At 35.2% G+C, this 12,125-nt stretch overlaps 1 protein-coding gene across 1 annotated transcript; it reads right to left on the reverse strand.

The window, feature by feature from the left end:
* Positions 1-2,105: 2,105 nt before the first annotated feature.
* On the reverse strand, positions 2,106-3,083 carry LOC110326085 (olfactory receptor 6C76). Its single transcript, XM_021204255.1, has one exon. It carries the CDS (start codon positions 3,081-3,083, stop codon positions 2,106-2,108), a length of 978 nt encoding a protein of 325 aa, XP_021059914.1.
* Between the last annotated feature and the right edge of the window lie 9,042 nt (positions 3,084-12,125).

The following is a 12,125-nucleotide window of genomic DNA, read 5'->3' on the forward strand; positions in this document are numbered from 1 at the left end:
ACAGGAGTGCTGAATACTATGAGCCCGGGATGGGGGTAATCTAGCTTAGCTCTGAGTGAGCCAGGAGTTTAGAGGGCCCTTCTATGGGAGACTTAGGTGGGGGCTCTAAATGGTGATGCCTTCCCCCTTCTCCCGTGGCAATTCTTGATAAAGGAGACAGTCCTTACTTGTCCAAACTGCTCTATTTGTGGTGGATGTGGATGTATACATCTTACTCAGGGTGAACAAGAGACTAAGTAATTTCTGCAGGAAGGGATGCCCATGAAGAAAAGCTCATTGGCTAAGTATGTGGAGCCTATTAAGATACCTGATTAACATGGAGAAGTTCTGTGTTATGAGACTGGTTGTCATGGTCTTCTTAGGTGAGTGTTATGGCCAAATGCTCCAGGAGAGGATCCTGGTTTAGAGCTCCTGCTATTCTCAATTATGAGATTTACCAGGGTTCTGAACTTCTACTACCTTATCAGTTCTTCTGTTTGGTGGTTCTGTCCAATCCCCAACATACTACCATATACAAACCTTTCAAAAGTAGACTAGGACACCTGAAATGAAGACAATAGATTTAGCAAAGACGCAGTACAGATATAAATTACTAAATCACTCCCTTTGGTAAGGGAGGTTTCTAGAGAGGATTAGTCCAGAAACTAAGGTTTTTTTTTTCATTATTTAAGATTTTTAAAAATAAATGTCTATTATTACCCATTTATTTCAGTAATAACTATAATTAGAACATTTTGACAAGCATGAAACTATTCTTTTTCCAATATATTTTAATTGAAAAAGAATCAAATCCCTTTCACTTCTCTTTCCTTCCCGAGAAAACAATAATTGAAGAATTATTCTTAATACTGTATTTTTATTGTTTAATCCAATATAAAAATAAAATCACAATAAATATGAAAATATTCTAAAGACAATAGATTGGAAAATAAACATTTTTCTGTTAATTTGCTATCATCACCATAAATAGAATTTTATTTTGAATTTTAAGTGGCTTGTAATAACTTTTAAATTTTTTCATGTTCAGTACAAAAATTTGTATCAGCCTTTTCCTTTTAACATTGTGTTTTATTTTGCTTTCTATTTTTTCTTTATTGAGAACACCATACTTTTAATGTACTGTTTACATGTATTGGTAATTCCCATATCATACTCTTCAATTGGCACAGCCATGTCCATTGGAAATAGCAAATCATAAAGCCAGTACAGCTACTTGACACAGTTCCAGCAAAGCTGAGCAGATTGCTCCAATCCCTGTTCTTCCTTCTCTAACTTTTCAGTTTTTGGTCTCTGCACGTTGCATTTTTGGAGGGCAGTTTCTACAATATAATTCATCTCTTTTTCTGAGAAAATTATGTCTGAGTCTTTTTAGGGATATCTTAAAATTGACTTTCTATGGCCAATATTTGGAGTCTTCCTTTTGCTCTAGAGATCATTAACATAAAAAAACATAGATGAGGCCATTACTCCAGGTATCTTCTTGGGCTAACTTCCCCTGAGCAAACTCAAACGGTATTACTGGTGCAGGGTAAACAGGGTCAACTGAAATGTGCTGACAGGCCTGGACAGTAGGTTACAGATTCAAAGTCTCATTTTATTATAGGCTTAGAGCTCTCTGAAAAGATATTTTAAAGATAGGGGTTTGTACTGGGTACACCCCAGAAGGAAAAACTCTTAGTAAATAAGATTGTTTGACTAAAAGAAAACTTTTCCTACTTTATAGCACAAATGGCAAAACATATAGTAAAATAAAGTTAGGTATTAGTTTACTATTAATAAAAAGACAGGTTCAGATAGTTTTGTTTGTCTAAAGTGCTTTAAATCTATGAACATTGCCAGCCTAAAGACAGACTGTCATATATTAAATGTATTTCCTTATTTCATTTGTAAGTTATATCAGGTCATCATTTTGAGGCAAGTTTTCTTCTTTTTTTAAGATTATTTTTTATTTATTATATGTATAAGTACACTGTAGCTGTCTTCAGACACTACAGAAGAGGGAATCAGATCTTGTTAAGGATGGTTGTGAGCCACCATGTGGTTGCTGGGATTTGAACTCTGCACCTTTGGAAGAACAGTCCGGTGCTCTTACTCGCTGAGTCATCTCACCAGCCCACAAGTTTTCTTCTTACAAGGTCCTTAAATGCTTGTTTCACCTGCTGGTTCCTTAAAGTGTAGATAAACGGATTCAGCATGGGGGCAACAGAGGTGTTGAGCATAGCCACTCCCTTTGTTAAAGCAACTCCAGCCTTGGCAGATGTTTTCACATACATGAAGATGCAGCTTCCATAGGATATGGAGATAACAATCATATGTGAGGAGCAGGTTGAAAATGCCTTTTCCCTTTGTTTGGCTGAGGGAAATTTCAGAATAGTTCTGAGAATGCAGATGTAAGAGAGAATTATCAGCATCAGCGTGGTCATAAGCGTGATCAAAGCTAATATAAAGCTCATGAGCTCCAAGGTGCTCGTGTCTGTGCAGGATATTTGCAGCAAAGGAGCAGAGTCACATGTGAAGTGGTCAATAATGTTGGAGTCACAGAAATCTAGCTCTAAGCCCATGGCCAGTGGAGGAAAAATTACCAGGAAACCAGCCAGCCAGGAGCTGATGATGAGCTGGTGGCAGATCTTGTTACTGATGATGGTGGTGTAGTGCAGGGGCTTGCAAATGGCCACATAGCGGTCATAGGACATGGATGCCAGAAGGAAAAACTCTGTTGAGCCAAGGAAGATAAAGAAAAATAGCTGGGCAACACAAGCATTATAGGAGATTGATTTGTCCCCAGTTAAGATGCTGACCAAAAACCTAGGGTTACAGACAGAAGTAAATGAGATTTCTAAGAAGGAGAAATTCCTGAGGAAGAAATACATGGGGGTCTTCAGGTGGGAATCCAGCAGAGTGAGAGTAATGATGGTTAAATTTCCGGCAATGCTCAGCAAGTATGTGAGAAACAGGAAAAAGAAAATGACGATCTGAAGCTCAGGATCGTCTGTCAGACCCAGAAGGATGAAGTATGTCACTGAAGTTCTGTTCCTCATCTCTGATGGTTTGTCTACAAGAAATCTAACTGATAAAATCAACATAGAAAACATGGAAACACAAACATGAGCCACAAGACAAGCACAGCTCTCTCCTCTCTGTCTCTCTGTCTCTCTGTCTCTCTGTCTCTCTGTCTCTCTGTCTCTCTCTGTCTCTGTCTCTCTCTCTCTCTCTGTGTCTATCTGTATTTTGTGTTGTCTACATTTTCATTATATCTTTTAAGATGCCACTATCTATTATTTTTACTAGTCTATGAAATGTACAAACTAAATACTTCATTATGGACATTATACTTTTCCTGTGTCATCTTTCCTATAAAATAAATTACTTGCTTATTATGGAAATCGGCGATCAACTTAATATGTAAAGAAATAGTCCACACAACAAAGTACAAAAGTAAACAATATAGTTTAGATTAGTATTTTCTAAACAGAACAATAAATGTCATTACATTTTTCTATTTTAAACAAATAATATTCCTCTTTTAAAAAAGATTTCACCATAAATTTTGTCTTCTTCCGTTATTAGAGACCTTATAACTTTAACTTTCATTCTTGATCTCTGAAATAAAACTCGCATAGTAGTTTTAGTCAATATGTATTTAGTATACACACATTATACACATACACATACACACACACACATATATATATAATTGCTGAGAATATTTATGAAATATAGCTAAGCATCAAACAGCAAGAATATAATTTAATTTACATCATGTATCCATAATTCATAATTGACAACTGAAACATACAGATATTTTAATTTACCCTTTATAACTCTCTTAAAAAGACATATCAGTAACACAAATGACTTGATCAGTCTAAATAAAGGATGCTCAAATATTAAGGAAATGTGCCACATTCTCCACATTTAATAGCTTTCATTGTACAAGCTATATATATATAACTGCATGACAAGACAGTAAAGCTAAAATATTGTTTATATAAAACTTGAAACTATTTACCAATTTGAAGTATCAGGAACACAATAATATGCTTAGTTCTCTTGAACCAAATTCATGACCTGGTCCTGTAGCACAAAGATAAATATGTGTTTATGTCTCTGCTCCCACAAAGCTGGGTATCTCCTCTCAGTACCTCTAACATTTAATCTCAAATCATGCAGTGAAACATCTTTATACGTTTCCCATCCAACATCTAGGAATCTGACATATTCCTTACAATATCTTAATAAGACATCTCTAGATGATTCATTGCTACAAAATTATTCAAACTATTCTAATATTTCCCTAGGGAATAAAACAGCAATTATACTATGTTTACAACAAATAATTTCAAAAATGTTCTACAAAAACATGGAAATGTATAATGAGCTGTGGGATAAATAATAACAGGGCACTAGCATATACAAGTAGAATATTACTTCCAGCAATAATATTTAATTGGTTGATTATGTGACCTACATCCCAAGAGATATCAGAACTTATCTCTAAGTAATCAGCTAGGTGCTTTTGAAGGGATCAGATCTAACAACAAAATATTGTTATCTTCTCAATTGATTTTCATAGGACAGTGTTGAGATAGACTACGTGGCACTCTGAGTTACTCCACAGTCTGTAAAACAGTAGTGGATTTTTTAGGCTGTGCCTGTCCTAACAGACTCCATTTCACAAGCAGCCTGGAACTCCATTTTAAGGCTGGAGGACAACTGTGGCATAGTGACACAGAATATGTGTTATCCTCAACACAAGGAAAAATCAGTTTAAAACATGGAAATAGAAGACTAGTAATAAAATGAGGCTGGCCTTGAACCTGCTATGCAGGCAAAGATTGGCTTGAATTTCTTATCCTCCTATCTTCTCCAATCAAAACCTATGATCATAGGTGTTGTAGGACCCTTAGCCAGACTAACCAGTGAGCACAGAAACAGTATCCAAATTAACAAAATCAGAACTGAAAAGGGAGACATAACAACAGAAGCCAAGGAAATTCAAATAATCACCAGATCCTACTACAAACACCTATACTTAACAAAACTGGAAAATCTGGATGAAATGGACAATATTTTAGACAGATACCAAATACCAAAATTAAATCAGGATCAGATAAACCATCTAAACAGTCCTGTAACCCCTAAAGAAATAGAAGCAATCATTAAAAGCCTTACATCCAAAAAAAACCCAGGACCAGATGGGTTTAGTGCAGAATTCTATCAGACTTTCAAAAAAAGACACATAATTAGTAGTGGGAGAATCCAACAACCCATTCTTACAAATGGGCAGGTCATCAAGATGGAAACTAAACAGAGAAATGATTAAATTAACAGGGGTCATGATAGATTTAAATGAACCTAACAAATACCTATAGAATATTTCACCCAAATACAGAAGAATATACTCAGCACCTCATGGAACCTTCTCCAAAATTAACCATATAATTGGTCACAAAGCAAGCCTCAACATATACAAGAAGATTGAAATAACCCCTTGTATCTTTTTATATCACCATTGATTAAATCTGGATTTCAACAAGAACAGAAACAACAGAAAGCATACATATTCATGGAAACTGAACAACTCTCTACTCAATAGTAAGGGAAGAAATACAGTAAGAAATTAAAGATGTCAGGAACCATCTAGGATACACTAAAGCTAGTTGCTAGGTTTCCTGGAGGTGATCCACAATTGTTGCTTGGTCTGTGATGGTTGAGCTTGATGGCAGGGTCTCAAAGAGGCTTCATCTCAGAGTTGCTTCTTTCAGCTGATATGCCTTTTCTGTTATAATTAAATTAATATATCAATTCCTGGGCTTTAGCCCACCCTATTGGTCAGATTTCCTGCAGGTTGACATAAGGATGAACTCTTATGGATTAATGTGGTTTAGATAATTTAATGATTGTGTAGAATTTCTGATTTGATTAAAAATTTTAGAAAAAAGTTTTAAGATATTTTCTTTGTTGTTTTGTTAGAAAGATCTACTAAAGTTAAAATTAAGCATATAATGGGCCCAACTCCCATAATAGTAAACAAAGGCTGCATAATAGTGAATATAATGAACCTTCATAATCACACTAAAAAGATAAATAGTCTTGGGACAAATTTGTGCTCAAGGGAAAACATTTAAAACCAAGGATAAGCCCACAAATATATACTGTGAAAAGGCAAGGGCATACGAAACTATTACTTGAACTTACAATGATTATATTAGAATGAAACACTCCCTTGAACTTAATATCACCATTCTTCTGGAACTCCCATATTATATAATATTTTATCTCTGAGGTAAATGTCTAAAGTACTTTTTTATCTAAAAAGACATAAAAAGGCCAGAGAAAATACTACAGCTATTTGTTGGAAGGTTTGGCTTGGGGAGATCTGCCCCATCCTTCCATCCACCCATTCATCTAAATGTATATATCCATTTGTCTATATGTACATATATATGTACATGTATATATGTAAGCATACATGAATACTTTTGGGCTGTTTTAAATAGGTGGTTGGGCCAAAGAAAAATATGAATGTGTTAATATGTAAAGGAGAATATGAATGAAAATATAAATGTATGGATGAATGTATATGTGTCTGTGAATATTTACCTTTATAAACATTTTAATTCTTTTCCTTTCCTTCTTTTCTGGTTTACAAAAAATTAACCAGCCTAGCCAGAGAGGCTTCAGGCTGACTAGACAGAGAAGGGAGTGATATAATAAATTTTTTACTTAATTCCCTGATGCTAGGCAACAGGTATTAGTCACCCAAGCCATTTTTAACTACAGAATAAGCAGGAGTATTTTTAGGAATTTTTAGAAATTATTAGCAAGCAAGATAGGTAGGGTTGAGTTTTATTGGGTTTAGAGGAAGGGCTCAGGTTATGTTAGATTAGGGTTAGCTGGTTCTTTGAGAAAATCAACAAGATAGACAAACCCTTAGTCAAACTAACTAAAAGGTAGAGAGACAATACCCAAATTAACAAAATCAGAAATGGAAAGGAGTCATAATGACAGACTGGGAAAATTCAAAGAATCATTAGGTCTTACTTCTAAATCCTATACTCTACAAAATTGAAAAATCTAATGAAATGGATGATTTTCTAGACAGATACCAATTACAAAAGTTAAATCAAGATCAGGTAAACTATCCAAACCATCGTGTAACCTTTAAAAAATTAGAAACAATCATTAACAATCTCCCAACTAAAAAAAGTCCAGAGCCAGATGGTTTAGTGCAGAAATCTACTTTTGAAGTAGAGCTAATTTCATTACCCCTCAGACTATTCCACAAAACAGAAACAGAAGGAACATTGCTAAACTCATTCTATGAGGCCACAGTAACATAAACAAAGATTCAACAAGGAAAGAGAACTTCAGACCAAGTTCCCTTATGAATATCAATGCAGAAATACTCAATAAATTCCTCACCCACCAAATCCAAGAACACATCAAAATGATCATCCAGCATGACCAAGTAGGCCTCATCCCAGGGATGCAGGGATGGTTTCACATAAGAAAATCCATCCATGTAATATACCATATAAACAAATTGAAAGAAAAAAAATCCCCACAGGATTATTTCATTACATGCTGAGAAAGCCTTTGAATAAATACAACACCCATTTATGATGTTTTTTTTAAAAAAAATCAAGGATAGAAAGCATATACATATACTGAATGAAAGCAATATACAGCAAGCCAATATCCAACATCAAATTAAATGGAGATAAACTTAAAACAATTTCACTAAAATCAGGATCAAGACAAGACTGTTCACTCTCCCTCTTTCTTCAAAATAGTACTTGAGTTCTAGTTCTGGTAATAAGACAACAAAAGGAGATTTAATAGATACAAATTATAAAGGAAGGTTTCAAAGTATATCACAATTTGCAGATGATATGACAGAGTACCTTAACAACCCCTACAAGTCTACCAGAGATTTCCTACAACTGGTAAACACCTTGTACAAAGTGGCTAGGTACAAAATTAACTAAAAGAAATCAGTATCCCTCCTTTACACAAATGATGAGCAGACTGTGAGAAAAGTTAGGGAGACAACACCCTTCAAAAGCCACAAATAATATAAAATATCTTGTGTAACTCTAACCAAACAAATGAAAAACATGTATAACAGGAACTTCAAGTCTTTCAAAAATTAAATTGAAGAAGACATCAGAATGTGGGAAGATCGTCCATCTTTATGGATTGGTAGGATTAACAGAGTGCAGTTCCATTAAAATTACAACACAATTCTTTACAGTCCTTGAAAGAAAAATTATAAATTACATATGAAAAAACAAAAATCACAGGATAACTAAAACAATCCTATAGAATAAAAGAAATTCTGGAGGTATCATCATTTCTGACTTCAAGCTGTTCTACATATTAATAGTAAAAACTGAATGATATTGGTGCTAGACATGTTGATCAATGGAATCAAATAAAAGACCCAGAAATGAATTCACACACCTACATGATTTTAGACAAAAAAATCCAAAACCATACAATGGAAAAGGAAGAGTATATTCACATCTTCAACAAATGTTGCTGGTATAACTGGATGTCTCTATGTAGAAGAATGCAAATAAATCCATATCACCCTGTCCAAAACTCAATTCCAAGTGGATCAAAGACCTCAGTGAAAAACCAGAAACATTAAATATAATAGAAAAGAAGGTAGAGAGTAACTTTGAACTCAATGGGACAGGATAAACTTCCTGAATAGAACGCCAATGGTTTAGGCACTAAGTTCAACAATTAATAAATGGGACCTCATGAAACTGAAAAGCTTTTATAAGGCAAAGGACACTGTCAATGGGACAAAATAGCAGCCTACAAATTGGACAAAGATCTTCACTAATCCTATATCTGACAGAGTACTAATATCGAAAATATATGAAGAACTCAAGAACATAGACACCAACACCTCAAATAACCAAATTAAAAATGATGTACAGAGCTAAACAGAGGATTCTCAACAGAAGAATCACTAATGGCCATGAAACAATTGAAGAAATGTTCATAATCCCTAGTCATCAGGGAAATGCAAATCAAAGTGACTCTGAGATTCTTCCTTAAACCCATCAAATGGCTAGGATCAAACAACTCAAGCTACAGCACACACTGCCAAGGTTGTGGAGCAAGGGAAACACTCCTACATTGCTGGTAGGAGTGCAAACTTGTACAATCACTCTGGAAATCAATTTGGCAGTTTTCCAGAAAACTGAGAATAATTCTACCCCAAGACCCAGTTATACAACTCCATGGCATATACCAAAATGATATTCCACCATCCCACAATGATGCCTGCTTAACTATGCTCATAGCAGTTTTGTTTATAAAAGCCAGAAACTGGAAACAACCTAGATGTCCCTTAACTGAATAACGGATTAAGAAGATGTGGTTAATCTATGCAATGGAATACTACTCAGCTATTAAAAACAAGAACATCATGAATTTTGCAGGTAAATGGATGAGACTAGAAAATACCATCCTGAGTGAGGTAACCCAGACCACAAACTTCATGTATTATCTGTAATCATATGTAAGTTCATAGTAGCCATAAAGTACAAGATAACCACACTGCAATCCATAGACTCAAAGAAGCCAAATAACAAGGGAAATTTGTTTAATCCTTCTCAGAAGGGGAAATAAAATTGATATTGAATGTGGACAAAGGAAGGGAATTGGATAGGAGATGGGATGGGAAAGGGAGTTTGCAGAAGTTGGATGAGATATAGGGAGAGCAGAGGGAGAGAGAACCGAAATTAGTGGCGGGCATGGGGGATGATCTGTGTGAGAGGGTACTGAGAAGAGAGAGAGTCTGATATTGGGTTGTAAAATGAATAAATAAATAAGTTAATTAAAAATTGATGAATGACAAAACACTTGACTCTTTTTTCACCTTATCTTTTTACTTTTCATAACCACTTGAGGTGAACACAGATTTTTATAACCATAATTTCAAGTGTGAATATATAATAATATTCATATTTTATAGCAATTTGTTATCAATACTCTGAAAGCAATGTTAAAAAATTAATAGCTGTTAATATGTGTCTGAACATGTGTGTATATACATGCTTGGTTAAGGTTTACTTTTATAAAAAGAACTTGTGCATCACAGAATTTAACAATCCCTTAGGAAATAGGTTTATGATTCTCAGTTACCCTGAGAATTCTTGTTGTTATAAGAATTTTCTGTAGACACTAGATTAAAAAAAAAAAAAAGCCTCTGTAGTCTCATGAGATTGGTGATTTTCACATAACATTTTGTCACATTCATCAAAGTTTATAACATTTAAACTGCAGGAAACTGTGAAATTGAGAGTGATGCGGTAGGCTTTTATATAAATGTGAGATAAATTAGTCAAATATATTTCTAAGAGAATATATATTCAGCATGCATTTTGTGGTAGTATGAGGTACATGTGCAGAAGACAGCTCATCTGTGCTTTCTATCCAGGGGGATGATAACCTGTTTTGAAGCACAAAAAGACTGCTCAAGTCTGGGCAGAGAGCCTATTGGAAAGCTGCTGAACAGTAAAAGGTTTAGTGTTTTTTACCATTTATATTTGATTTGTGGATAATTGTGCAACATTAGTAGTCAATATATTACGGTGTAACATGGAAAGAAACGTTGAACTTTTAATACTCTCTAACATTTCATTGAACAAACTGAAAATAATTGCATTTATTAACTTGTATCATTTTATTCTGTAGAGACTTTTTTTTTTAAAGATTTATTTATTTATTATATGTAAGTACACTGTAGCTGTCTTCAGACACTCCAGAAGAGGGCGTCAGACCTTGTTACGGATGGTTATGAGCCACCATGTGGTTGCTGGAATTTGAACTCCGGACCTTCGGAAGAGCAGTCGGGTGCTCTTACCCACTGAGCCATCTCACCAGCCCCCTTGTAGAGACTTTTTAAACCATAAAAATCCATGGTAAATGTCATTGTAGAGGCAGCACAGGTCAGTGTTTTGGTGCAATGGAATTATCTTTCATGATTGTGTATTTGTACCCACATTGTCATTGGGAAGCCTTCTGTAAACAGGAACATTTGTAATATTTCACAGCCCTCTAGCATGCACCTAAGAACGGTATTTTTCATACCATAGTTTTATGACTTATCAGAAATGACAAATGAAGGGAAATTCAGACATTGTTTTTTTCTTAAAAAGACATTTTGAACTATTACTGTCCTTTGATGTACTCAGATTTTATCTGTCTGGATTATAACCTAATATTTCAATTTCCTTTTTTTTTGAAATGCATTCTTTTTGATTTTTATGTATTTCTTTTTTAATTAGATATTTTCTTTATTTACATTTCAAATGCTATCCCCAAAGTTCTCTATACCCTCCCCCCACCCTGCTCCCTTACCCACTCACTCCCACTTCTTGGCCCTGGCATTCCCCTGTACTGGGGCATATAAAGTTTGCAAGATCAAGGGGCCTCTCTTCCCAATGATGGCCAAATAGGCCATCTTCTGCTACATATGCAGTTAGAGACACGAGCTCAGGGGGTATTGGTTAGTTCATATTGTTGTTCCACCTATAGGGTTGCAGACCCCTTCAGCTCCTTGGGTACTTTCTCTAGCTCCTCCATTGGGTGCTCTGTGTTCCATCCAATAGCTGACTGTGAGCATCCACTTCTGTGTTTGCCAGGCAGTGGCAAATCAAAACAACCTTGAGATTCCATCTCACACCAGTCAGAATAACTAAGATTAAAAATTCAGGTGACAGCAGATGCTGGTGAGGATGTGGAGAAAGAGGAACACTCCTCCATTGCTGGTGTGATTACAAGCTTGTACAACCACTTTGGAAATCAGTCTGGCAGTTCCTCAGAAAATTGGACATAGTACTACCAGAAGATCCAGCAATACCTCTCCTGGGCATATACCCAGAAGATGTTCCAACTAATAATAAGGACACATGCTCTACTATGTTCATAGCAGCCTTATTTATAATAGCCAGAAGCTGGAAAGAACCCACATGTCCCTCAATAGANGAATAGATACAGAAAATGTGGTACATTTACACAATGGAGTACTACTCAGCTATTAAAATCAATGAATTTATGAAATTCTTGGGCAAATGGATGTATCTGGAGGATATCATCCT

This window comes from Mus pahari, chromosome 9, assembly GCF_900095145.1.
Source record: "Mus pahari chromosome 9, PAHARI_EIJ_v1.1, whole genome shotgun sequence".
NCBI lineage: Eukaryota > Metazoa > Chordata > Mammalia > Rodentia > Muridae > Mus > Mus pahari.

Excerpts from the sequence above, each read along its gene's own strand:
- LOC110326085 (XM_021204255.1), bottom strand. The coding sequence starts at position 3,083 with ATGTTGATTTTATCAGTTAGATTTCTTGTAGACAAACCATCAGAGATG.